Source organism: Dunckerocampus dactyliophorus, chromosome 8 (genome assembly GCF_027744805.1).
Source record: "Dunckerocampus dactyliophorus isolate RoL2022-P2 chromosome 8, RoL_Ddac_1.1, whole genome shotgun sequence".
NCBI lineage: Eukaryota > Metazoa > Chordata > Actinopteri > Syngnathiformes > Syngnathidae > Dunckerocampus > Dunckerocampus dactyliophorus.
The window spans coordinates 32319717-32347500 of NC_072826.1; the positions used below are offsets into that span (position 1 = coordinate 32319717).

The 27784-nt window shown below is 44.2% G+C and overlaps 2 protein-coding genes across 7 annotated transcripts in view; both read right to left on the reverse strand.

The window, feature by feature from the left end:
- Positions 1 to 17514, reverse strand: part of LOC129186313 (RNA-binding protein 38-like) — a 30530-nt gene extending 13016 nt beyond the window's left edge. For 3 of the 5 annotated variants that reach the window (XM_054784440.1, XM_054784441.1, XM_054784439.1), the window contains exons 1-3: positions 17088 to 17514; positions 14791 to 14914; positions 14372 to 14426 (exon numbers count right to left, since the gene is read on the reverse strand). In XM_054784440.1, coding sequence (XP_054640415.1) covers positions 14372 to 14426; positions 14791 to 14914; positions 17088 to 17300 — 392 coding nt within the window. In that variant the 5' untranslated portion in view covers positions 17301 to 17514. Of the gene's footprint in view, positions 1 to 5300; positions 7710 to 14371; positions 14427 to 14790; positions 14915 to 17087 lie in introns of those variants that run through there. The other 2 variants (XM_054784444.1, XM_054784443.1) reach the window with 2 other exon arrangements.
- Positions 17515 to 20223: 2709 nt separating this feature from the next.
- Positions 20224 to 24468, reverse strand: rae1 (ribonucleic acid export 1). 2 transcript variants are annotated; one of them, XM_054784540.1, is made up of 13 exons: positions 24327 to 24468; positions 23820 to 23938; positions 23612 to 23716; positions 23418 to 23510; positions 23253 to 23339; positions 23086 to 23172; positions 22906 to 22977; positions 22708 to 22815; positions 22183 to 22289; positions 22015 to 22090; positions 21323 to 21517; positions 21140 to 21225; positions 20224 to 20698 (listed from the first exon to the last, which is right to left on the reverse strand). In XM_054784540.1, coding segments are annotated over exons 2-13 (1107 nt in total). In that variant the 5' UTR covers positions 23910 to 23938; positions 24327 to 24468; the 3' UTR covers positions 20224 to 20697. The 2 variants fall into 2 exon arrangements, with proteins under 2 accessions (XP_054640515.1, XP_054640514.1); XM_054784539.1 differs by lacking the exon at positions 20224 to 20698 and having other exon boundaries at positions 21136 to 21225.
- Between the last annotated feature and the right edge of the window lie 3316 nt (positions 24469 to 27784).

Sequence of the window (27784 nt, forward strand, 5' to 3'; positions counted from 1 at the left end):
TGATCTTTAACAAAAACAAAGTAACAGAAAGTATGCTACCCTGAGGAACTCCCATTTCTTGATTGTATAATTTTGAGAGGCTCGATCCAAGGCGAACTCGGAACACTCTATTACTGAGGAAGTTTTTAATGAAAATCGGTAGTCTGCCTCTTAACCCAACATTATGAAGATCTCTCAGAATACCATACTTCCAGGTGGTGTCATACGCCTTCTCAAGGTCAAAGAAGACAGAAACCACATGATGACCTCGAATAGTGCCATTACGAATAAAAGTCTCTCGTCGAATAAGTTGATCAACAGTACTTTTGTCGAAAGCCACTCTGAAATTTGGTTAGTAATCTTTTCCTTTCTAAAAACCAAACCAACCGAGTATTGATCATTCTCTCCATTGGCTTGCAGAGGCAGCTGGTCAAAGAGATAGGCCGATAATTTGTTGGTTTTGATGCATCTTTTCCAGGCTTTGGGTTTGGAATAATGATAGCCTCCCGCCAAGAAACGGGAAAAACACCCGTTCTCCAAATTCTATTAAAAATATCCAATACAACTGAAAGGGACACATCAGGTAAATGCTTGAAAAACTGATAATGAATCTGGACCAGTTGCCGTATCGTGAGATTTCTTGATTGAATCTCTCAATTCGGCAATGCTAAATGGGATGTTGTAATCTTCCTCATTGTTTGATAAAAAAATTAAGATCCTGACTTTCAGCTTCATCCTTATAAATTCTAAATGTTGGGGAATAGTGGTCAGTTGATGAGTTATTTTCAAATTCCTGTGCTAGCAAATTCACAATGTCGGGCCTTTCTGTACATTTATTTCCATCTGCTTTTGTTAAATAGGAAACAGAATTACTTATGTACTTTCCACTTATTTTTCTAATCATTTCCCATACTTTGTGAATAGATGTATGAATATTCAATTTAGAAATGTAATTCTGCCAAGACTGTCTTTTTGCTTTTTTAATGATGTTGCGAGCTTTAGCGCGTATCTGCTTATATTTTTGTAAATTGTCATTATTCGGGTGTTTTTTAAATGTCCTCAGTGCTTTTTTACGTTTTTTTACAGCTTCCTTGCATTCAGTATTAAACCAAGGATTGTGTCTACGAGGGGAAGAACTTGATTTTGGTATTGTGCTAGTAGCTATGTTACGTAATGAATGAGAAAGAAAGTTAAGTGGATCTTCTGTACCTGAGTTTGTCATGATATATATTTAGTGAACATTGTTCTGAAAAAGCATTCCAGTTGGCTCGGTGGAGCTGCCAGTTTGGAATTCTTTCTCCTGGTAAACACTTTACCAGTTTCATAAAAATAGGAAAGTGATCACTGCCACATTGATCGCTATGTACACGCCACTGAAAATCCATAAAAATTGTTGGAGAGCAAATAGATAAATCAATAGCCGTCATTGAGCCAGAGGTCGGGTGGAGGTTAGTAGCAGACTTATCGTTCAAAAGGCATAAATCAAAATGTTCAATTTCCGTTCAACAACATTACCAAATCTGTTTACATTTTGACCACCCCAGAGGGGATTGTGGGCATTAAAATGGCCAACTAATAAAAAGGGTTCTGAAAGCTGGTCAACCAGACTATCCATTTCTGTTTGAGAGAGTTGAAATCTGGGTGGAATATACACTGAACATATAGTAAAGGTGCAATGCAGTGTTACCTTAGCTGGGATAGCTTGGAGGTTGCTTTGAATATCCACAATTTCATGTGGAATTCCCTTTTTTATTAAAAGAGATGAGCCTCCGATAGGTCTACCATCTACCACAGAATTACTGAAGGTGTTAAAAATGTTATAATTCCGAAATGATATATTGTCAGATAACCTCAGGAATGTTTCCTGTAAACAAATAACAGAAGGGTTGTGATCATACAAAAGACGCTTTATTTCCTCATAATTTGGTTTCAGACCACGGCAATTCCATTGAATGACGGCTATTTCTTTATCATTACCCATTTAAGTATTGTCTTTCTTTTTGACAACTTGTATTTTGGACGTCTGAGTGGTGGGGGGAGTCACGTCCATATCACCTTCCCCCTCAATTGATAGAACTTCATATTTATTTTAACTAGTTAAACTTTGTGGCACATGAAGCTTTGGCTTAACACTTTTTACTTTTTACTTTACTGTTTGCTTTTTCGTTTGTTGGCCATTGCGAGTTGCACCACTACCAGAAGCGCTTCTGGCAGGAGGATCTCGTGACAGGCTTCAACTTCTACGATTTTCATTTGTTTTCGTCTGTCCCTTTTTTTGGTGATCCCTGTTTGTAATTTGGGGAATGGCCTTTGTAGTAATTGTAGAAGAGTTTTTTTTGATCAGGACCGGGGTACTACCCGTTACCCAGGTAAGCTCTGTCTGTGCAATTGCATCAGAACGGGGTCCACCTGTCACTTTCTGGGGTCCCACTGGAGGGGCCAACCCTGCCTTATCTGCATAGGTGGTGCTGCAATTGTGTTGTGTCTGGAGGCGCTTGCGAGCTTCGGGGTAAGAAAGGTGGTTTAAGGTCTTTATTTCTTGAATTTTTCTTTCCTCTACCCACTTTGCACAATTTCTCGCGTCAGCCGAATGTGATTCACCGCAGTTCACGCATTTAGGTTGGCTTCTACAGTCGGAAGCCACATGTCCTTCTTCGCCACATTTCACACAGCACTCCGGCCTTTTACAGTATGTTTTGAAAAGTCCAAACCTTTGACATTTGAAGCACCGGATCGGATTTGGAATTTATGGGTCTACTTTCACTCTCAGATACCCAACTTTGATAAATGCTGGGAGATCTGGTTTTCCAAATGTCAAGAACAACGTGTTCGTTGGTTTCCTCACGCCTCTCTGATCAGTAGTTACTCTAAAAACGTCGTAACATCTTGGTCTGAAAGCTCATCTTAAAATTTCGTCGTCATCACAGTCTACGAGTGCAGGGCAACGGATAACTCCCTTACAGGAGTTCAGGGTTTTGTGTGCAGACACCTTTACTGGTATATTTACAAATGTCTCTACCTTCAATAAACTATGTGCTTGTGCCATCCTGTCCACTTCCACCAGTGTTTCCCCAGATCTTAGGCGGGATATTGTCCTAACAGATCCGGCCAGCCCCTCAATGACTTTGTTAATCGCGAAAGGCGACAATTTGAGTGGCTGGTTCGGATCGCTACACTGAATGACCAGGAATCTTGGGAAAGATTTCTGGTCCTCGTTAGAGTCACTTGATCTACTTCTCTTCATTTGTTTTGTTTTAGATGCCATATTGAATGATTTAGGATTCAGTACCATTGCTCCCCACCCACCACCGAGCCCAACAAGGGGACGCCATATATACAACCCCTGGCAAAAATGATGGAATCACCAGTCTCGGAGGATGTTCATTCAGTTGTTTAAATTTGTAGAAAAAAAGCAGATCACAGACATGACACAAAACTAAAGTCATTTCAAATGGCAACTTTCTGGCTTTAAGAAACACTAAAAGAAATCAAGAAAAAAAGATGTGGTAGTCAGTAACAGTTACTTTTTTAGACCAATTAGAGGGAAAAAATTATGGAATCACTCAATTCTGAGGAAAAAATTATGGAATCATGAAAAAAACAACAACAAAAGAATACTTCAAACACACCACTAGTACTTTGTTGCACCACCTCTGGCTTTTATAACAGCTCGCAGTCTCAGAGGCATGGACTTAATGAGTGACAAACAGTACTCTTCATCAATCTGGCTCCAACTTTCTCTGATCGCTTTTGCCAGATCAGCTTTGCAGGTTGGACCATTTTCTTCAACTTCCACCACAGATTTTCAATTGGATTGAGATCCGAACTATTTGCAGGCCATGACATTGACCTTGTGTCTTTCTTCAAGGAATGTTTTCACAGTTTTTGCTCTATGGCAAGATGCATTATCATCCTGAAAAATGATTTCATCATCCCCAAACGCCCTTTCAATTGATGGGATAAGAAAAGTGTCCAAAATGTCAACGTAAACTTGTGCATTTATTGAAGATGTAATGACAGCCATCTCCCCAGTGCCTTTACCTGACATGCAGCCCCATATCATCAATGACTGTGGAAATTTGTATGTTTTCTTCAGGCAGTCGTCTTCATAAATCTCATTGGAACGGCACCAAACAAAAGTTCCAGCATCATCACCTTGCCCAATGCAGATTCGCGATTCATCACTGAATATGACTTTCATCCAGTCATCCACAGTCCACGATTGCTTTTCCTTAGCCGATTGTAACCTTGTTTTTTTCTGTGTAGGTGTTAATGATGGCTTTCGTTTAGCTTTCCTGGATGTAAATCCCATTTCCTTTAGGCGGTTTCTTACAGTTCGGTCACAGACCTTTCCTCCCATTTGTTCCTCATTTGTTTTGCTGTGCATTTTCTGTTTTCAGGACATATTGCTTTAAGTTTTCTGTCTTGACGCTTTGATGTCTTCCTTGATCTACCAGTATGCTTGCCTTTAACAACCTTCCCATGTTGTTTGTACTTGGTCCAGATTTTAGACACAGCTGACTGTGAACAACCAACATCTTTTGCAACATTGCGTGATGATTTACCTTCTTTAAGAAGTTTGATAATCCTCTCCTTTGTTTCAATTGACATCTCTTGTGTTGGAGCCATGATTCATGTCAGTCTACCTGGTGCAACAGCTCTCCAAGGTGTGATCACTCCTGTTTAACTGCAGACTAACCAGCAGATCTAATCTGATGCACGTGTTAGTTTTGGGAATGGAAATTTACAGGGTGATTCCATAATTTTTTCCTCAGAATTGAGTGATTCCATAATTTTTTCCCTCTGATTGGTCTAAAAAAGTAACTTACTGACTACCACATCTTTTTTTCTTGATTTCTTTTAGTGTTTCTTAAAGCCAGAAAGTTGCCATTTGAAATGACTTTAGTTTTGTGTCATGTCTGTGATCTGCTTTTTTTCTACAAATTTAAACAACTGAATGAACATCCTCCGAGACTGGTGATTCCATCATTTTTGCCAGGGGTTGTATAAGGAAAAACATCTTATACTGACGACAGGAATACAGCAGTACTATACTCTGAACGTAGTAAGTTACACCCAGATTGACCTGATTGAGCAGCTGCCTTCTAAAATACAAATCTAGATAAAGATGGTTAATTCACAGTTATGTAGATTACAAAGTAATGTAAATATTAATTATGTTACTTTAGTTGTATTTTAGGGCTAAACACCACCAGCCGATTGGTTATATCTAGGCCTATATAACCACCCGACTAGATGAATCCAGGGCCAAAGTGATGTGTTGCTTCAGGAGGACCACAGTCTCACCATCCACTCAATCACCAGGATCCCTTTCTCCACCGACACGGGTCACAGTCCACGGCAAACAGACCGTCCCACTTAGTCGCCTCTTACGACCTGCTGGGAGTACAGCGGGCCTATTCTACACCCCAAATACGCAGGGGTATGTTTTGTGGTTGAATGCAACCCACTGTTAGTAGAAAATATCATATTTAGGCACATTTGATGTACGGTAGTTTTTGCCTAAAATGAACCTTTCAATCCTAAAAATGGCGAAATAAACTACAACACAAATATAAGGCAAGCAGAACATACACTCCAAGACGCAATACTATGCGCTGGTCACTAATATTTGCAATCTGCCGGCGTGCTAAAGGAAGGCAACCAAAGAATAAAACCCCCTGGCAGTATGATGCAGACTAGAAGCACCATAAGCACGGGGACCTGTCAATTCAAATGAACTGCATGGCGAGACGAGCAACCACGCTGCCGGTATTCTTTACATTCGCAGGCGTGGCATCAAAGTGTTTCTTTAAATGAGCACACGCTTGTTTTCATGGAAGGTAGGTGGACAAATGTGTTGGTTGGTTGTGCCTTTGGTTTGCGGCATCTTCTCAAAGAGCTGATGAGAGCAAGAAAACCAGCAGTGGAAAAAAAACAAACTCGCTGAGCTTGTTGACGTGCCTGAGGTTGGGGGCTGCAAAAGGCTTGGGGACAGCCACAAACTGTCAGGAAAGAGAACCCAGCAGGTGCTGCTGTTGAGACCTGATAAGTCCGGGGCCTCCTGCAACCCCCCCTCCTCCACACACACACACACACACACACACACACACACACTGCGCCTGATAACAAGCACACGTGAAGTGAACCCTGTGACCCAATATTGCCGCCACACATTAAACACAACTCATGTGCTCAGGCGGTTAGGAAAAAGGTCTGGAGTCGTTGCCAAGTACAAAGTCTTTATTCTCATTTGTTGTATGGCTTTCCTTGAAGGGACTATAAAAGACAACGTCAGATAAAGATCTACAAATAGGCATCATCATCGACACGGTGATACCACACCTGTCCATGTGCAGGTACGCCTCTGCAGGTCAAATGGCATCAGTGCTACAACTACACAGTAAAAAAGCTGTATAAATACCAACATATAAATATTGCAAATGCACTTGAGGACTGAATATCTTGAATGCAGTGCTTGGACGGTGAGATACGGAGGAGCAAAACAAAACGCTGGTGTTTGAGCTCAGTGTCAGCTACCATCTAATCCAGACACATGGCATGCTGGGCTCTCACCCGCACTGCCGGTTGTGGTCTACATCCATCTGAAATAACCAAGACGCTAGCGGGTCAGGTACATGAAGACTAAACGGTTACAAAGTCTGCACTTGGTTCTCTTGGGACCTCAGGAGATTAAAAAAGGTGGAGTTTTTGATTTATTAAGGCCCCTTTCATAAAAAGAATAAAATGTCTTGCTGATACGCTCCAGGCTGAACACGATGCAGCTCCAAGTCTTGGTGTTGAGACTTCCTGTTTTTTGTGAGGCGAAACATGGTGTCCTCCAGGGTGGCTGGAGCTCCTTTGTCACTGTGTACGGCTTTACCTCACCGTAGGACCGGAGACGGTGGGCGGCCTCTCACGCTAATCTCCCAATGTCCCCACAGCGTCCAAAAGCAGCAGTCACCCTTCCATCCAGCTGAGGTACTTTGGAGCGTGAAATATGTCCCAGAAAGCTCTCCAAACATCAATACGTACCACAGACGTCATTCCACCCACTGAGCCATGAGGCACCATGACGAATGAATGATGATGACGATGACATCAATATAATAAACAATACAAATAATATTAATAATAATAATAATAAATGAAGAGTCAGCTTCTAGGAAGCTGTTGGAAGCAATCAAATACGTTAAAGCTTGTCAGCCTGCCCAACCCTCCCACACCTTTACCCTTTTTAACCAATCACATCAGCAAAGGGGCGCTCCTGATACATAGTGCAGTAGTCCCGCCCTTTTTCCTGAAACCCCTGTACATGAAAACGGGGTCACCCCAACGGGCATTTTGCCACGATGTTCATGAAGTCCCCCTTCCACCTCCCGCCGGCTCACTGCATGCGGTCGGGCTGGATTTGCTGCTGCTGAGCGTAGTGCAGGAAGGCCGGGGCCGCGCCGGCGGCCGAGGGCAAGGAGGGGTGGACGGCGGTTGGTGCCGTGGCGGCGGGGGCCGGCCCCGCTGTGGCACCGGGGCTGGTGGCATAGCTGTAACCCAGGAAGCCGGCTGGGGAGGCGGCGTAGGGATATTGCTGCTCAAAGGCAGCCTGGGCGTACTGGGTGTAGGCCGCGCTGTAGTCCAGGTAAGGGCTGCTGCTCACCGAGCTAGAGAGCTGGGTGGGCAGCACCAGGCTGGGCTGCACATAGGTTTGTGGGTAGACGTAGGGATGGGCCAACCTGCACAGACACACAAACCAAACAAATCGTGTTAGAAAAACGGGGCAGCGGCGGCAACCAGTCTTTGTTTTGTTTCTTTACTTTGCTCTCTCACGCAGACATCCGCCCCTACGACAGCACCACCGGGCCCACAGAGGCACAGGCTGGCAGTCCGTGTCAGTTATCGGTTAGCAAAACCTACCAAACACGTTAGGTCGGGCCTCCTCGGCTCCGAGGCTGGGGAGAGGCGGGGGAATGATAGAGTCAGCAGTTACTGGCAGGTTTTCAAGCTCAGGCACCAGCAGAGTGTTTTAACAGCTGCTGCTTTTCACTTAAACGCACACACGCACACACGAGGACAAAAAAGAAGTGCAGGACGGCAGAGCAGAAGCAGCCATGTTCTCAGGGGCGTGTAAACATCATGCCGTCCCTCCAGTGCAGGTGAGTGAGGAGGCGTCATGGTGGCAGGGGAGCTTATGGAGGGTGGTGTCACTGTGCCCTGTGGGGTGCCTCTTAGACAGGTGATTAAAGCTGTGGGCCGTGGGGGCAGGGTCTCTAAAACTAGCTTCCCACTTAGCGACCGTTCAGTTTAGAACACATTTTTTTTATCCAGTTATCCAAAAGGTAGTCACGAGAAATGCACTTTTTGGAACCCACACGGCAACAGGTGAGCATTGACTATGCACCTTTGCCCAGATCCTCGCCAAAAATCGGATGTTTTTTTTCCTGGCCCACACAGCAATATTTGTTTTCCCCATCGACGTCCCAAAACTCCTGGCTCCGACTCCCCACCCGACAGACGTCGCCGCTAACTGCCGCAGCCTTCCTTCTTCATCTCCTACGCTAAATAATTTGGTTGCACAAAATCCTTGAAATTCTCACAAATGCGCCAGGACTGCCACCATGAATCGGGGCCATCTTTACTTCCACAAACAAGCAGCGCGTGATGTCGTATTTTGTGTGCATACGTGCCACTTTTAGCAAAACAATTTCAAACAGGGCGTTATACGCTGGCTGCAGTGTCAACGTGGCGTTACGTTCATTATTTCCTTGGTGGAAACACTAGGAAGTGTACCGTGGCAGGCAAGACTTCACCCTTTGGAGAAAGTACGTTTGTCTTCCAAGTGTCACAAGTTCACAACGTTTGACAATGGAAATGCAGGCTGAGCAGAACTTAACTGTTGTGTTGAGCTAAAAAAAGCTTTGTCCACTGACATCCATCAAAGAACAGTAGTATTTGTTGTCAAGATATATCCTTTTGTTTTCATCACACAGCAGTTCAGTCGTCCCTTGCCGCATTTCATGGATTCACTCATGGTTTTTCAAAAATATATGACCAAATCATGCTGTTTTGTGCTTGAATACGGACTACTACTAAAAAAAAAACAAAACGCATATTTCAAGCAAATGTTACATATGCTTGCATGAAAAATGGCTCGATGAACTAAAATACAAATATAAAGCATTAAGACGGTGCTTCTCAAATGGTGGGGCGGATGGGGTCAACTGTCGGGGTTGCATGAGAGACGCGGAAGACTTTCAGTATCAGTGCAGACCTGCCAACATGTATGGATTTGTGGAAGTCAGCATGTCGAATTACATGTTAGCCTCTTGAATGCGCGTATGTTTCACTGCTCTCCATCCTGTTGCATTTCACCGGGTTCAGCTAAATAAAGAGATAGAAGTTTCTCAACACTATTTCAAATTGGGGGGGTTGTGAAAATATTTCTGTCCCCCAGCGGGGCCATGGCATGAGAAAATAATGGAGAACCACTGCATTAAGAAGATGCATTCAAGCTGTGATATGCAGTATTCCACAGTGGTCACTAGGTGTCAGCAGGGGAAACATACAAGCACTAGACTTGATTGCCACAACAGACTTTTATTGCAGGTTTCACAACAGGCACAACAACATGTGCTCCTGTTGCAGCCATAATCCAACTAAAAGTCAATTCTGAAGCCCTGGCATCACTTCCTGTCCACACGTCTGAAACACATATTGCATCGAGCACGAGTTTTATTTATATTGTTATTTTCCTCTCATTATGTCTCCTATATTGGGGAATACTGGGTGTTACTTCATGTCTAGAGGGCTCGAATAACGTTAGGTCATAAACAGGTTTTCTATGCTCCAACAACAAAAATCAGCAATGCTACTTCACAGAAATTCACTTATCACGTTCAAGACTGGAAGCAGTTAACCATGATAAACAAAACCAGTTCGACCACAATAAACAGAACCAGTTGGCCACGATAAACAAGCGATTACTGTACGAGAAAGAAGGTGCTGTCAAAATAACTGACATTCCACATTTAAGCGTGAAAGCATTGACAGACAGCAGAGCATCACAACAAAGCTCACACGCTCTTCAGCGGCCTCTCAGTGCTGATCAAAACATTTCAGGTATTGCTGCTCTAGTCATTTATCAGGAATGAGAGGCTGCCTTGGATGGAATCAACGCATGCAAGGATAGGGATGTCATCACGCTCCAGACACTCCAACCTCCCACACGCCAGTAACCACCACAAACCCCACACCATGCCATAATAGGGAAAGAGTCACAGCGCAATCAGTGCAACCTCTCCACTTCATATAACTCGCACACAAAACTGTAAAAAATAAAGAGGCACTCCAATCCATCACAGCACACCACACTGCACTCTCAAGCCATCGCTGGCACCTTGCATAGGGAGGGGGCGCATGCTGTCAAAGCCCCCCTCAAGACTACCGTAGGTCTTCTGATCACCAGCTGGACAGGTGGAGGATTGTTGTCAAGCAGAAACAGACATTACCTCAAGGCAGTGGGGTGGCACAATGTTGTCACACATTTGAAATCACGTTTCTGCAGCAGGAGACAAATAGAGCGAGATGGACACAACTACATGACAACAGCCAGCGAGCACCCAGCTACTGAGCTACTTGCAAAGAAGAACCGAGCAATGAACTGTGCTGCTTTCACACATGCGCACACATTGGGCCTCGTCTCTGGCCTTGGCTGCAGGTCGCTGACGTAATCTAGATTAGATTAGACTTTATTAATCCCATAGTGGGGAAATTCGCAACCCAACCACACAACCCAATCCAAGCGCTCACGTGGAGTTACGCCAAAAGGACTCCCTTACTGGTGAATGCAGGGAGGTTTCAGAAGCTGAAATTCAACCCATCAAAGAGATGAGCAGTGAGACCATGCCCAGGGGTCCTGCAAAACGCACACAGCAGATGCCGAGTGGACTGTGAGCGAGTGACGAAAATGTGGACACTGGTCAGGAAATCCGAGGTCAGCTGGTTTCCGGCCGGCAGCCGACCCGTGCGAGTTTGACGCAATGCCTAGCCTGGACGCAAACACATGCTTGACACACAACGCTTGGAACGCGTGTGCAAACAACGCAAATGGAGCCATGGAATAACCCGGATAATACGCGCCGGCCACGTGCAGATGATACCACACAGACGCGCCTTCGCTTTCTACACTTCACCTTCACCACGGGAGCCGGAAGAGACATCAGCACCTTAGAGTGCTTGCATGTTAGTGGATGCTTACATATATGCTCACATAGTAAGCTTACATGTGAGAGCGTGCTTACATACATGCTCACATAGTATGCTTACATGTTAGTGGATTCTTACATACATGCTCACATAGTATGCTTACATGTTAGTGGATTCTTACATACATGCTCACATAGTATGCTTACATGTTAAATGATGCTTACATACATGCTCACATAGTATGCTTACATGTTAAATGATGCTTACATACATGCACATAGTATGCTTACATGTTAAATGATGCTTACATACATGCACATAGTATGCTTACATGTTAAATGATGCTTACAAACATGCTCTCATAGTATGCTTACATGTTAAATGATGCTTACATGCACTCAACTGTGTTATCAATAAATTTTCATAAGTTAAAAAAAAAAGCAGAATTTGCACACTTCCTGATCAAATGCAGGGCACAAAGCTGAGACGAGGCTGCAGTGAATCTCTCCTCTCGGTTTAAGTGCGCAAGCTGAGCTACCATCTGAGTGCACTTGACCGAGTGCGCTGGACGGTGGATGGCGTATGCTCGTTTGTTGGTCGGCATGTCACCAATATGTTTCCAGAACCATGTTCTGTATGCCATGACTTTTTAAAATTGGACTGTCAAGACGGAGGATGATATCTCCACGCTCATCACAAGTAGATCAGACTTTTACAACAAAGTATACAAGGAAGGATGGGGCGCATGTACTTCAGATACAAATACAAAAGTAAGACCACAAATGCTTTTCAGTTTACAAAATAAATATTTGGGACTAAGAAGTGTTTAAAAACAAAGTTTTGAACGGAAGTGAATCAGCCTTTAATGAGCTGCATAAACATCAAAAAAAGTTTCTACAGAACCCAGTGCCTCACCAGCCGTGAACCTCACGTAAACATATGGCCAACACTCTGTATTCAGCTAGGGCACACCGATACAAGAACAACAGTTTCTTCTTCTTCTTTTTTTTTTTTTTTTAAAGTTCCACATTGTACAAAAACAAGTGTACATGTATGCCAGGGGAGTGCTTTTTAATGCACATGTGGAACACTTCGTGCTGCTTACAGTACACTATTATTAGGTTATCATCAAGCTCTCACGTCATATGTTCTGCCGTTCATGAATAACGTGTCATACTCTGGCAGGTTGGCGTTTCAATGATGGGCCAAAACGTTCCCTTTCCATTGAGGATGACCACTGGGATGTGGCCGGATCAGGGATGTTTCACACCTGCATTGGTGCGTCTCCTTGGAAGCATCAGCCCCACCATAACCAAGTCCCCACCCGGTCTCACTGAGGTGCCAGCTTTCACACCGCCACTGACAGCCGAGCAAGAGATGGATTTCAATCAAAAGTAGCATACAGGAGGACGCTCCGAGACAGTCTAAACGTAATGGAGGTCCATCCTGTCCAAACAACGCTAGACGCGCACGCGCACACACACACACACACACACACACACACACACACACACACACACACACACACACAGTGTCTAATACTCAAGTTTTGCTTACAAGCCCACTTCTGACCATGTCAGCACACCATATGTTGTCAGCAGGGGGGCTGAAAGAAAAGCGTCTTAGGGAGGCCTACGTCTGTCACTCACCATCTACAAGGCTGAGAGGCAGGGGGGGACAGGTGCCTCGTGTGGCATCTCTAGGGTGGCGGTCATGGGTGATTAAGGCGTGTAAAAGACTGTAATATGAGCCAGCACCTGTTGGCTCCATACCTCAAAACACCAGAGAGTTCCACTTTTGAAATCCCTGAGGGCTTTTTGTACAAGAAGTCATCTCCATGGCAACAGAAGCATGGACACGGGACTTTCCAGTGTCCTTCTAAGGTCTCTGAACAAGATGGGACATATGCCCAGTGGATCATTCAGACCCAGTATCGGTGGACACAACCCCAGTTCAAGTGTTTTTTAGGGGGGTTCAGCAACATGTTTTATCATCTCTGCGGAGGGCAGACAACCCCACATCCCGAAAACATGCATGTTAATTGGCTGGAGACTAAATTGTCCATAGGTGCCAATGCTTGCATGTCAACAATACAGTACCGCCTCGCCACTTGGCGTTTCCAACGTCTAGATTCACTCTCACGGTTGTTTCAAAAATATCATATTTATATCACGCTGTTCCACGGTTGCCCACTTTAAGCACATTTTCATTTCTTTTTGGCCTAAATTAAGCATTTTCAAGCATAAAGCACATTCAAGCATTCCACACTGGTCACTCGGTACCGGGAATGTTACTGCAATGTTTGGTGAGACACACAAGCACCAGACTTCATGGCCACAACAACAGGCTTTTATTGCAGGCTTGAATGATGTCACAACAATCCTTAATAAACATCCCTAATAAAAACACGGCTACTGTTGGGGGTGTAACCCGCACAAAGATACAACTGAACCCCCCAGTCTTATTTTTTGTCATTAAGCCGACTCTATTGGGTAATGTAAAGGTGGCTATAGGGGTGTCATTTCATGTCTAGAGGACTCTAATGATGTTAAAACGCATATTTAGACGGTCACGAAAAGGTTATCTATGCTCCAACTACAAGAATATTCCATTTCTAAGTACAAAATCCTCCTTTGTGGAAATTCATTTATCACGGTCCGGTGTGCAACCAATGAATCGCACTAAGTCAGCTGGGATAGGCTCCAGCCCAGCCGTGACCCTAATGAGGACAGGCAGTACAGAATATGAATGGATGGGTGGCATTTCATCCTCCTTGTACTGAAACGCCAACAGACAGAGCCGCTATGCTGTGTGTCAAATAATATTGAGTCATGACATGTGGCAGCTGCAGGGGACAAGCAGTCATTCGTGTATTGAAACGCTCATTAGCCGTGCAGCACTAAGGGTCTCTGAGACCATTTCTCCGACACAGCCGCTTCCAGGAGGCCGCATGCACAAGTCAATAAGCTCCTGACGAAACTTAACACGTGGGTCACACACTGGCCTGTGGAATGCTCCTTATTGCCAAAGACATGCGATCAATCTCCCTGGACTAGAAAACTCTAGGATGCTAATACTCACACTGGAGTTGCATGCACCCCCTTTGTCCAAAAAATACTGTAGTAGCTTGGTGGCATGGCACAAAGCGTCTAACACAAGAGCAAACAACAAGCGCCCACGACCGTTCACTTACCCATACTGCCTCTGGATGAATGCCGGGTGAATGGGCTGCACTCCAATGGATATGCCTGGAAGATACGAGGCCGACTGTAAGACACACACGCTGCATACGCATGCACGCATTTGCATTTACAGAGGAGGACCCCGCAACAATAAACAGAGGGCATGGGCAGACAGAGGCCTGGCCTGTTTCAGTTTTAGAGCAAACAATGTGCAACAGTAGAAACACAACTGATTTGTGAAATAAAAAGAATCAACTCTAATCCCTTCCAGCATGTGAGCAAATGTTTGGGAGTATTCCATTAAAATGCTGGGTTACTCATTGAAGCCCAATCTGGTGCTGCAAAGTGCATGCTTGGTAAAAGAGCCCGGAGGTACCTCGTAAATGCAACTACAGGTAGATGATCAGGGTGGGAATAAACCAATCATCACCTGGCTGTATGCTGCGCGGCTTAGCGCCGAGGTAGGCGAGGTTGACATTGGCCTTTCTGCCGTCGATAATGGGGTTAGGATCCTTGCAGGCTCTCTCGGCCGCTCCTCGCTCCGTCATTGTTACCTGGTGGGAGAGAACAGACAGAGGCACAATAATAGATGACTTGAGTGTTAACAAACCAGCAGAGGCACTGCTGATTCAATTAGACTGTGACTAAAGAGTCCAAACATGCCATCAGCTAGGAGATGCTCCATCACGCTAGGCAGCTGTAGTCAGCATTCTTCTGTACCACTTCAGATATTGATAAAGTGTTGGTTTAGTCCAACACCCGTTCCTTAATACGTATGTCAGCATTAAATCTAAAACACACGCTGCTTTTAACCAAGCGTTTAGGATGTTCAAAAAACTAAAGTTATTCTTTAAAGCAGCAGCAAAGGAACATCTGCTGGAATATGGATCGGAGCACAGCTTATTCTATCAATTAGGGATTGAATATTAAGGAGGTGGTCTCAGTCCGCCCCCTCCTTACTCCCTCCTGGTATTACACAAGTAGCCCTTCTGTTTTGATTGCCACATCCTGCCCGCTCATGCCAACTCAGTGTGTGGACTGAGCAGTGAATGTAGGGCATGGCTAACATTGTTTTATTTTTTAAAAAGGACATAGTATGCCTCTTTAGGCACCAAAGCCCAGCCCCATGTCTGTGTTGTCAACACACAGGAAGGACCAAGGCTTTGTTTACACCGTGTGGAGCCTTTCTGTGGGGGGTTCCACTAATCCACCACTCAAGTGTGTTTGGATAAAAGGTGAGCTTAGCTTTGGGGCACCCCCTCCCCTTCTGCCAGCCTTATACTCAGCTGGAACTAGGGTTGCGCAAATAAATTGCTTGACGTGCATCGCAAACAAATGCTGAGATTTTATCCAAAGATTCTCGCTGCCCCATCCCCCAGCAAGCCTCGCAGTCCAGAGCAGCGGCGTGAACTTGCCCTGGCCGGTGAGCTGGCTATTATTCATCAGCCTCTCACCCACGGTCACCTGGGATAGGCCCCAGCTCCCCTGAAGCGACCCTAATGAGGAAGATAGATGGATGAATATATTTGCGGAACCAGAGAGCACGCCATGGAACAGCACAAACCATTGTGACTCATTTGGAGAAAAGGGAGGGTTGGGTGAACATTAAAACCATCTTTAAACAGCAGCAACAATCATTTTAATGGCACAAACATCTTTACACTCAAGTGGTGGCGGTGGTATATGTTTGACTTGATGGATTATTTTGTCTTTCTGTTTAAGGCTCCTTCAACCGAGACATGAAAAATGCAAGACCACATTTTGTGTGCATGTGAAGAAATTAATCCAGGAAAATTGGGCTCTCAATTCAAAGCAAAAAAAAAAAAAAAAAAAAAAAAGAGTGATTCTCCTTTTTTGCAGAATCCCGTTGCCCTCGCTGGAACCCACACCACAGAAATGAGCAATTTTGACTTGCCGGCCACCTGACTGTGTAGCTTTGCGACAGCAACCACATCCCAACCAGCCAGTTTAACAGGAAACACCGGTCTCCAGGCTCAACCGTCAGCAGCGGGACTTGCAGGCCAGTTTTGTCTAGTTTGGGAAGCTTATGTGTAAACACCAAGCAATTGTCTTACATTGTGCCTGTAAACACACGCGTCTAACCCTTTTCCACTCCTTCTTTGGCCTGACAGAACAAGATGGGTCTTTCCAAAGTTCTGGTAAATATTTGCATTGCTCGCATGGCTTCTGTGCTTTTGAGTGAGAAGGGAGAATGGCCGGGATGGGCGGGATAAGTCACCTATTAGCCAGGAAAATGCCAAACGCTCCCCGAGTTCACTTTATGTGGCCGACACGTCCCATTGCAGACATAAACTAAAAAGGGGGCCCACAACCTTTACCTGCCAATGATGAGCCCATGTCTTCCAAAGCGCTGTGCATGAGTGTAAATCAATGGCGACAGAGAGCATGTTGTACAAGGTCAACCTGCCTGCTTGTCCTAAAGAAGCACAGAAAGGAACCAAGTGCAGACAGTCTGTTCCACACTACTAAGCCACAAGCCAGGTTGTTCGGGGGTGCCTTCGGGGGTAGACATATGTGAAAAAAGCATCATCTTACTATCAACTTGTTATCCTCGCTAAGGTAAAAACAAGTCAGTAAAGTTGACATGGGTGGTCTCCCAGGTTTCGTCATACATAAAAGGCTAAGTAAGTACCAGAACATCATCGTACGCAGTTGGACATTGTGTATTTTTCATCACGGTGCTACCCTTGATGTTGCTCTACTTACAAAGCCGTATCCGCGGGATTTACCAGTCTGCCTGTCCGTTATCACCACAGCCTCGTCAATGTCCCCAAAAGCCTCAAAGTACTTTCTCAGCGAGGCGTCGCTGGTGTGGTACGGCAGGCCGCCGACGAAGATCTTAGTGAAAGTGGTGTCTTTCTGTAGCAGTGTGGAATGCATGGCTTCCAGGGCTCCGTTCGCGAACTGATGCAAAAGCATTGGCGAGCCGGCTAAAGCAACACACACACGCTGAGTCGAATGGACGGAGCTTCAGTGACGGCCCGGCATTAGAGGCTTCAAAACACTACAACACGAGTCAACTGTCGTTGGTAAACTTGAGAGAACCTGGCTGTATTTGCTAGCTGATTTACCACCTAGCTTCGCCGCGGGAACAACTACTTGCTTCGCGATCACACGATCACAATGAGAAGCGGTTTTATATATGCCCACCACACGGCCACGCCCCCACACCACATGTAACCAATAAGAGCAGACCCTGCCTGCCAACTGCTGTTTACCCACTCTAGTCCCGCCTACTCGGACGCACCGCGGCACCTGCTTTTGTCCTTTAACCTCCTGAGGCCCAGCAAGCATGTGTTCCACAGACACGCTCATCCTTACGTGTGTGCACTCATCATATGACTGCATCCTAAATGAACAGAACATGTCCAACGTTAATATCACTCGAGTCTAGACGAAAATATGATTGTTGGCGGTCCATACCGTTTTCCTCTGCAAAGGACACTGCGTAAAAAATCAACACATTTTGTGACAACAAAGAAACTATTGCTCCATTTTGTTTTCAGCCCCATCTTCAACTATCATGCTCTCATGAGGAAGTTGAGAACAAAGAAAATGGGTGCACCTGAAATACCGTGGTAGTAGTCACGATCAGCCATGGCGGAACGTTGAGTACAATCACCACCGAGTTGACTTTAAAGCACCACTGTTCATGGTGGAGTCGATTTCCAACATGCTTTTGTCAACCCTGTCACAAATTCAGACCGTTAGGGTTAGGCATCATTGGCTGTACGTTTTGAACATGAACCTGGCAGCCTTGCATGAGCTGCATCAAACACTGAAGGGGAGTACTGGAGTAACGAGAAAGCAAAGCGGTGCCAGTTGCTCTGGTGGACGTTAAGGAGACACTGGGGTAAACGTTCCACCTCTAAGTACCAAGGGTCAGGCTAACAGTGAGGTGACACTCTAATAACCTCAATAAAAGGGCTGTTCATTCGCACCTTCTGCTCTATTACCTGCTTCACTTTTCACACATGGGCTTTGTTGCCTGTTGCCCATTCATATCCTCTTGGTAACCCCCACCCCCTTTCCAGCCGAGTCTCCCCCCAGGTTAAAAGGACTCGACGTGTATCTAGGACCTTTTGATCTCGTTTGTCCTTCTTAGGGCTTTGACCTGGCAAACACCTTCAGATAACAGCTGAACAGACCAAATGCTCCACCTGCTGGTTCACGTGCATTCAAACAAGCATTCACCCCCAACAATCATCCTATTATGAGATACAGTTGTGCTCATAAGTATTCATACCCCTGGCATTTTTTTGGTATTTCTTGTATATTTCTTTTCAGATTGCATTTATTCTGCAAAAAATTACATAAAAGGGTTGCACTTGGCTTTCACAAATACAGCATACTGTATGTATTTCTGGGGAATTTCATTCTTATTTGTGCTTTATTTCACAAATTTACAAAAAATGTCATGTTCATAAGTATTCATACCCTTGTCCTCCTGAAGTACAAGGACAGGTGTTTTTCATGGTTCACTAATTTTGGTGCACCCTAGCTTTGTCACATTAGTCCCTGCATTGTTATGCAACAAATCCAAGCCATGTTGGTTTCCAGAAAATTCCTGGGGCCTATAAATTGAGGGGATTGGTGAAGTAACTGTCAGTTCATAGTCAATGCTAGAATTTCCACCATGGTCAAGCAGAAAGAACTGAGTGAGGACCTAAGGTCACGCATTGTGGATGCACACAAAGATGGTTTGGGTTATAAAGATATATCCAAGCGTTTTCCGGTCCATCCAGCCACAGTACAGAGCATCATTAGGAAGTTCAAGGTGTTCCACACAGTGAAGAACCTGAAGAGACCTGGAAGGAAGCCCAAAGTCTCAGCCAGGCATGCAAGACAATTGGCACGGGCGGCCACCATCAACCCTCGGATCACCACCAAGGAGATGTTACAGGGCCTCAGTGACAAAGGGGCCAGTATCTCAAGACAGACACTCCAGAGGACATTGAATAGGGCAGGACTCAATGGACGCCAACCATGGAAGACTCCACTGCTCAAACCCAACCACACAAGATTGCGTCACTTGGATGAAGAAGAGGCATTTTGGTTGTCGATTTTATGGTCGGACGAGATGAAGATGGAGTTCTTCGGACACAGAGACGTGGCTTACGTTTGGCAAAAGAAGAGTGAAGCTTTCAAACCAAAGAACAGAGTGCCAACTGTTAAGCATGGAGGCGGAAGCATAATGCTGTGCGGCTGCTTCTCAGCGAGTGGGACCGGGAGCCTCGTTAAGGTTGACGGCATCATGAAGAAGGAACAGTATATCAAGATACTCCAGGAGAACATCAGACAGTCTGCTGTGAAACTTGGTCTCGGTCAACATTGGATCTTCCAACAAGATAACGACCAAAACATACCGCCAAAATAGTCAAGAAATTATTTGAGGAAAACAAAGTCATTGTTTTGGAGTGGCCAAGTCAAAGTCCGGACCTCAACCCCATCAAAAATCTCTGGAGGGAACTAAAGGTTAAGGTCATGGCAAGAAAACCCACCAATTTGAAGGACCTGGAGAGAATTTCGAAGGAGGAGTGGGCCAAAATTCCTGTGGAAACATGCCAGAACCTAGTAGTAAACTACAGGAGACGTCTCAAATCTGTAATTGCAAATAAAGGCTTTGCCATTGATGATTAAGTCATGTTATAGCAGGGGGTATGAATACTTATGAACATGACATTTTTTGTAAATTTGTGAAATAAAACACAAATAAGAATGAAATTCCCCAAAAATACATATGCTGTATTTGTGAAAGCCTGGTGCAACCCTTTTATGTCATTTTTTGCAGAATAAATGCAATCTGAAAAGAAATATACAAGAAATACCAAAAAAATGCCAGGGGTATGAATACTTATGAGCACAACTGTAGGTCTGTATGTGAAATGTAGAAATGTACAACAGGACGCAATAAGACTATATATCAGATGACTTTGGAATAAACATGTTCAAATCAAAGCTTGTGCACTTGATTGTTTATTTTACATCCAAATATCCTTCATGGAGCTAAACCACAGAGTAATGCCAAATAAAAGTCTTTGGAGATTAGTTAAAACAAAAAAAGACATAGAAGAAAACCACCCAGATGTCAATGAATGCCAAACCCTCCATGAGTACGGTAACTAACATACACCACCAGTTATCAAGCAGGCGTCAGCAGTGCCCGGTAGGCAGCTTCTCTCTGATTGGTCCATGCACAGGATGCAGCTGGTCCAGGCGTTTGTTGAAATGAAGGAGTCTTTCTCAAGCGTACACATACACTAAAGCACCTGGTCGTCTGCGTTTTCCCACACCAGATGCGACTTGGCATGGATAATCTAAAAAATAAAAAAAAAAATGTTAAAAAGAGGGGAGCCAATCAGTCAAAGAGAACAGTTTTTGGAGGCAGTTTATTTCAGAATATGATGAGCAAATAACAGTGCATTTATTAGTGCTATTATTTATAAATGACTGCTTGCCCAAGTTCAATGATTTCACCCGCTGCATTGAGATAATGAACACTAGGCTAACGCTCCGTGACACGTTGTACAGGTGCTACAGCAGCAGAAAGCACACCATCAACGTGATTTAGCTTTAACTTCAGTAAAGCACCATTCCCACTCAACAGCTTTGCTGCAATCTCTACAGTACTTGTAGGAGTTGTGTCTGCAGGCTAGTGGCTGCGAGGTGATTGCAGAGGCCCGGCATAAGCCACAAGTGCACTCAGGACCTGAGGATCCCATCCAGTGAACACTGTCTCAGCGCCTCCTGTCTCTCACCATTTCTTGTTCCGAGGCTTCAGCTCCTCTGCGGCATTCCTCAAGAAGATGTAGTTCTTCTTCTGGGGGTTGTAGTACTCGTGGCCCTGACAAAACCAGAGTGGGCGTTAGCGACCTGGGTGCGCTACTGATGACAAAAAAAAGCAGGAACGTCGAAGTGAGTTCAAGTTCAAGACGTCGTACCTTAGACCAGTCGTAGCTGGAAGCATATGCAAAGATGTTGCCATTGTGATTGAAGCAGCAGGCTGTAATGGGCTGATCAAGCTGCTCTGATGTCTTCAACTTGGTGCGGGCATCTTTGTCCCAAAAGCTGAAGCGTCCATCTGAGCCTACAGTTGCCAAAGTTCCATGAACAGGATGGAAGGAGATGGCGTTGACCTGGTTAACACAAACAACAACCAAAGAAGTGGAGCCTGGATGTTAGAGGTATTCATGCTCATTACGGTGGTTGCAGCTTGTCCTGGTGCACAACTAAACTACATCATACTGGGAGGTGTTACAATTTGCCGCTCTCCTGTAGTTAAACACGCCGCAAAGATATTCCAAACATCCCTCCGTTTGATGCCCTGAACTGTTTGAGGTGTCAAGTGAAATATCACTGAGCACCTCCGCTTAAATTCAAAATACTAAGCATGGAGGGCTATGTTTGGAATGGAATATTTCCCCCCTCTATTACCAACAAGCTTTCATCATGTCGTGTCAAAGCAGAGGAAAACTATTTCATTCCTAACAGTTGTCTGTTTTCAACGGAGTGCAAAAGTGTGTCCTTGCTGGGGCGTACTGTACATACAGTAATAGTGATGCACATGTCATGTGCCTGTTCTGATTGGATGGAAAGACAACCATGGCACAATGGAAGACACAATACAGCTTACAGCATAGATGTCCTGTGGAGTGGCCGTGTTGGTCCCATTAGACCTGTGGCACTTGAAGGTGAAGTTATCTTTGGCTCTGATAGAAAAAAGGACACATTCTTGCAAGATGAACAATGCTTCTAATCCTGTAAATATTATCTGTAATGCAGCTTTTGTCTTGATGCTTACGGGTTTGGAGGGTTTATATAGTGGATGGCAACACGACCCTCAATGCTTCCCAGTGCAAATCCAGTGGGCTTGTTCTGCTTGTCCTTGAATATGGCCACACAGCGGTGCTACAATCCATAACAGGTGAATATGTGTTCATCAAATTACATTTTGGAATTGAATAAATGCTGTAGATCGGGGGTGGGCAGACTTTTTGACTTGCGGGCCGCAGTGAGTTAACAAAATTTGCCCCGGGCCACACGAAATATTTTATGCACACAAACTAGTTTGAGTTTATAATTCTAACAGTCCACCTGGAATTATTTGTCTTATTTTATCTGTAAAAGTGTCAAACAATCTGCTATTTCTGCTTGTGTCCCTTTTTCAGGGGCACTTTAAACATCAGACCACATCAAATAGCAACATTGAATTGTACAGTTTTCTTTTTACTGGATAAGACAGCTGCGGTGTAGTTTGCCCACCCCTGATAAGATACAAAGGATACAGTATGTACATGAAACTAAAGAATATATTCCAAGTGTTCACCTGATGTTTAAGAGGCGATTCAAGTCTGCGAAATTCAGAGGGCTGGTTCTCCAACTGGTACACAATCAGACCCCGCTCAGCTGTGGCCACCACGGCCATTGGGTACACCTACGTGCCAAACGAAAGAGATATTTAGAAAAAAACATCGACAGCTCATCTGCTGGGAGAGTTCATGATGAAACACGCTAGCCGACGTACGACGTCTGCACAATAACATCTCTCTGGCATCTGCAGAGACATCATAGGATTGGGAGAGCGGGTGTCCCAGAACTGGAATAAAAGCAACAAAATCACGTCACACAGCGCACCATGTCCTGCATGAAATGTCTAAAACGTACTGCATGTGTTTCTAAGTGCTGACACCTGTGGGACACATACCTTCAGTGTTTTGTCCCAGCTGCCAGTCATGACGCAGCTGTAGTTGGGGGCTTTTATCCAGTGAATTGATTTGATTGGGCCATCGTGCTGTGAACCAAAATGAAAAACATATTCAAAGAAAGCAGCGTGAAGGATATACTGTGTGCTTCCAAAGCTTCTCAAACTACCTGAGCAATCTGCATTGCTTGATTACTGTTGAGATCCCACATCTTGGCTGTCTTGTCACAAGAAGCAGTAAACACTTTACTCCCATCCTGAGAAAAAGGGACCATATTGAATATTTGATTGGGACCTATGAGAATGGCGTACATCTACTGCGTGGTGAGACTTACATCACTCCAGCACACATCTAGCACAGGACCCGTGTGCATCTGTTGGGCTTTGGGCACAGTTTGTCCATTGTCCTGTACTTCCCAGCATCGGACCTGATGCCGACAACAAAAGTGAATTTCCTTATTGTTATATCTCACACCGCAGCATCAACTTCTAGTGTGGTTCTTATGGCCCAGCACCTTCAATTACTCACATCATTAGCCCAGGATCCTCCAATGAGAAAGTTTCCTGGCATGGTGGGTGGGCTGAAAGCCAGGCAGCTGATGCTATCATCCGGTGGGGAAGTCACTTCAACATCCTGAGACATATCGCCAAATGAAAAACCGACCTACAGATTTTCTGATGAATGTTGAGCTGTTTGCCACAACAACGAACACAAATAATTGGAAAAGTTGATTTACCTTCATAGGATTATGTGTATCTGCCGTTGTGCTTCCAAAAACACTAGTGCCCGTTGTTCCAAACCCGGAGTTTGTGCCAAATAAACTCATGGTGAGTTACCGTAATTCCTGATCTGTGCCTGGTAAAAGAAAGACGGTACACATTGCCATAGCTATCCACCTTCACTCGGCGCCCCATCGTCCAGATACCAGGCAGATATCATCTTCTGGTTCAGTTACAAGTCTCGATAGTCAACGGACAAATGTCAACACTGGTGTTGCCTTTACATTCTCATAATTAAAAACATGACACGAATGTGTTTTATGCGTGCGCTTAACGCACTGTGATTCTATGACGCATTCGTTGGCCAATGAGAACTGTTTCGAATAACAGCGCTAGCTAATATTAGCTAGCCTGGCGTTGGAAACCTTCCGCTCTGGTCCGTACCGGTTAGTTTCCCGATAGCAACCGTGTTAAACACACTATTTAATTGGTACACACTGCCCCTTGTGCACGAGTATACATACCCAGTATTTGTTAATCTCCGACTCGACTGCTGTATTGATCTGAATATGTGGAAATTATTCGGCGCAACAAAAAAATGTTGCGCTGTCTTGAGATGCGTCGCAGTTTAGTGACGTGAGAGGCATCAGGAAGACGGTGCGCTTTGCAGATTTGACGCTTGGGGGCAGTGTAGGACAAAATGGTAGTTGCACAGGGCATAGGGCTGTGTTACAGCCATCACTTAGCCGGGGCGTAGTGGCAAATTACCCCACACTCACTAGACTAGTCTTTCACCCCGAGCAACACCGACTGGCAGGTGCAGAATAGCCTTATTAGCCAAAGCCTTGCACGTTTCCTCAAATATACTTTGAAGCTGCAACTGCTGTGAAACAATAATGAAAGCTGCTGGATGTCACAGATACCATCCTGCCCTCTTTCTTCCTTCCTTTGCGTACGTAATCCACACAGCACGTAATCATAACACGCACGCACATTAGTTATATGTCACGTGACAGTGAGGCGGGGTATTCGTCATTAATCAATTCCAAAAGGTAAGACAAAAACCAAAACAAATGAACACTGAATCAAGAAATAATGTAAATACAATGAAACCATTCATTTTATAATTAGTGCCCCGTAATTAGTGCACGTTCAGGTATATCATATGTCCTCCAAGCGTGTTGAGATCTTACTCCTTCATGGTCACCACAACTACGTTTTCCACGAATAAAAAAAAACGCAGCAATTTGGGGGAATGCCAAAAATCACACAGACATCAGACTTCACAAAAATCATACATCCGGTTGTGATGTAGGCTCCAAAGGGGTCTAAATACCAACCCAGACTGCACGTGTCACAAGCCTCGCTGAGGTGTCCCATGGTGTCGACATGAAACATCAAATAAACAAAATCAGCTGGTGGTCAAAGTTAGGAATATACATTAGGAATATAGTCCCCTACTAACGAACATCCGACGTGCGAACATTCGGAGATAGAACACAAGCCGACTGGTCTATTTTTTCATGTGTTTTGCCTTATAAGTCCATATTTATACTGTACATGCTTGACCAGCAGAGGGCACTGTGACACTGCTTATGGGACCAACAGATACAGGAAGAAGAGGAAGAGGAGAGAAGAAGGCTAAGAGTTGTATGATACAACACAGCACAGCGTGTAATTAAATTTGATGAAGAGTTAATAGGCCTGCTTAATTCTACACCACCCACAGAACACTACCTCTTTTAGAAGAGTCTAACCACCACCACCATTTGTACTTTTTTTCAATAACTCCTCCTCCTCCACCACAACGACGTATGCTCGACCACTCCTCTTCAAAGGTAAATAACATTTATCATTACGTATTATTATATCACTTTTATTATTGTTTTTTTCATTAATTATCCTGGTTTAATATTACTACTGCATCCAAACTCATATTTACATACATACACATATACTGTATATGTATACACGTACATGTAGTACCTATATCATTGGTAATATTACCTTTTCCCCTACTTAATAACAATTCGACATAAGAACGATCGTCTGGAACCAATTGTGTTCGTTAGTTGGGGACTTAGTGTAATATGGTTGAGGCCTCTCCTACTCCTTAAAGTTCCGCTCACTGTAGGAATGAAACACTTTGACATAACTGAAGTTATTCCCTGCGACTGGCTGGCCACCAGTCCAGGGTTGTAGGAAAACAATTAATTTACTGAGTGGGTAAATAATTATTACAAGTAGATTTTAGAATAATTGTTTGCATTGATGTCGACTGAGAGCCTACACAGACGTGTTTGCATTGATGGTTATTGATTGAAATATTGCTGAGTGCATTAAAACAAGTACAGTATAGATATAACTGTTTAATCAATTCATCTAATAGCTTAGTGAATGATTACAAGTAGTTTATAGAAATAATGCTTTATTAAATCATGAGCTGAGCAGATGAACATCTCTTTAAGTGTGTCAAAGGTCAAACAGAAATACTGTTGGCCCCTGCTTGTACCAGCCAGGGTCAGCAGCCAGATAGGGCCCAGAAGTAGTCCAAACAGATAAAAAAAACTTGGCCTGAGCCTTGAAGTAGGCGAAGGAAAACAATGTTTTGTTTATGTCAACAACTACACTAAGTGTTATCGGGCCAGTGGAGGAGCTGGCTATCATCTGCTGGCGTCACAAGCTTTGTCAAGGAATCCAGGAGAACGTTATCTTTGTAGAGACTGGTGCCAACGGTCTGACCATAACCAGTATAAAAATGACAGATGGGACAATTGAGGGCCTCTCTCTTTCATTCGGCCCGGAGATGGGTACTGGTGAATGAAATGGGGACCAGGGCCCTGGAAGCTGTTAAGAAATCCTGTCTTATAAAAAAAAGTAAATAAATAAATAAATAATAATAAAAAAACAAATAAACACATTTTAAAGTAAAAAAAAAAATATATATATATACTGTACATATATATATATATACTGTACATATATATATATATATATATATATATATATATATATATAAAGAAAGAAATCCTGTCTGATTTATTTTTCAATTTTATATGTCTGACGTATTCTTCAATACATTTGGAAAAGTCAGTCATTTGGTGTGAGAGCCTTTCTTCCTTCTCATAAGTGGAGATTAAAGAGCACGCATGGGGGAGGTGAAATTGGCTTCAGTGGTCCTTTGACCTTTAGAAGGTTGTGCAGAATTTCATCTCCTACAGGGTGTACCCTGCTTCTTGCCCAAAATCAGCTGGGATAGGCTCCAGCATACCCCCGCCACCCTAGTGAGTACAAGCGGCATAGAAACTGGATGAGTAACTGAAGTTAGCTTTGCAGGTTGTTTTTCTTCATTTTTCTGAAGCTGCTGCACCTCCCCTGTAGTCTTCTGACACCTCCCATGGGGGGCCCACTGACCTCACACTTTGAAAACCACACAACCCTACACACTGCAAAGACGACACATTCATTTAGGATGGATCAAAGTCAATATGTGTTTTATATTGATGCGTTTTCTATGAAATGACCAATGACCTCAATCAACGTATCGTTTGCACCTCTTGGCTGGACTGAACTGTTGTCGTTCATCACCCACACCCTCCTATTAAAGTAACAGTGCCTTGCACATTGTTGCACTAAATCACTTGGGCCATTGGCAAGTCCCTTCATGTCCCTGAGCTGCAGCTGATGACCCCCAAATAACTCGGGCGGGGCCGAGTTTATTGTCTGAGTTCAAAGATGTCTGTGCTGACAAGCTGATGAGTTCATTGTTTTTATTCTTTGCCTCCTGGTGACCATTTAGAGGAGAGATAGCCATACCGTACCCTGGGCCAGTATTGGTACGTAAGGCATACTTCCATGCTGGATGCTCACGTCTGAAAAAAAGACAAATGTCACACAAAAATGCCAACATTTGTCTTCAATTCAAACAATGGCCTGTGGATTTAAAAGCTCTTCTTCACCGATACACCTTAGATAGACTTCA

Excerpts from the sequence above, each read along its gene's own strand:
- rae1 (XM_054784539.1), bottom strand. The coding sequence starts at position 23,909 with ATGAGTTTATTTGGCACAAACTCCGGGTTTGGAACAACGGGCACTAGT. Across the intron at positions 22,816-22,905 it reads GATGTTATTGTGCAGACGTC|GTGTACCCAATGGCCGTGGT; the intron begins GTACGTCGGCTA and ends TTTGGCACGTAG. Across the intron at positions 21,518-22,014 it reads CTCCACAGGACATCTATGCT|GTCAACGCCATCTCCTTCCA; the intron begins GTAAGCTGTATT and ends TGTGTTAACCAG.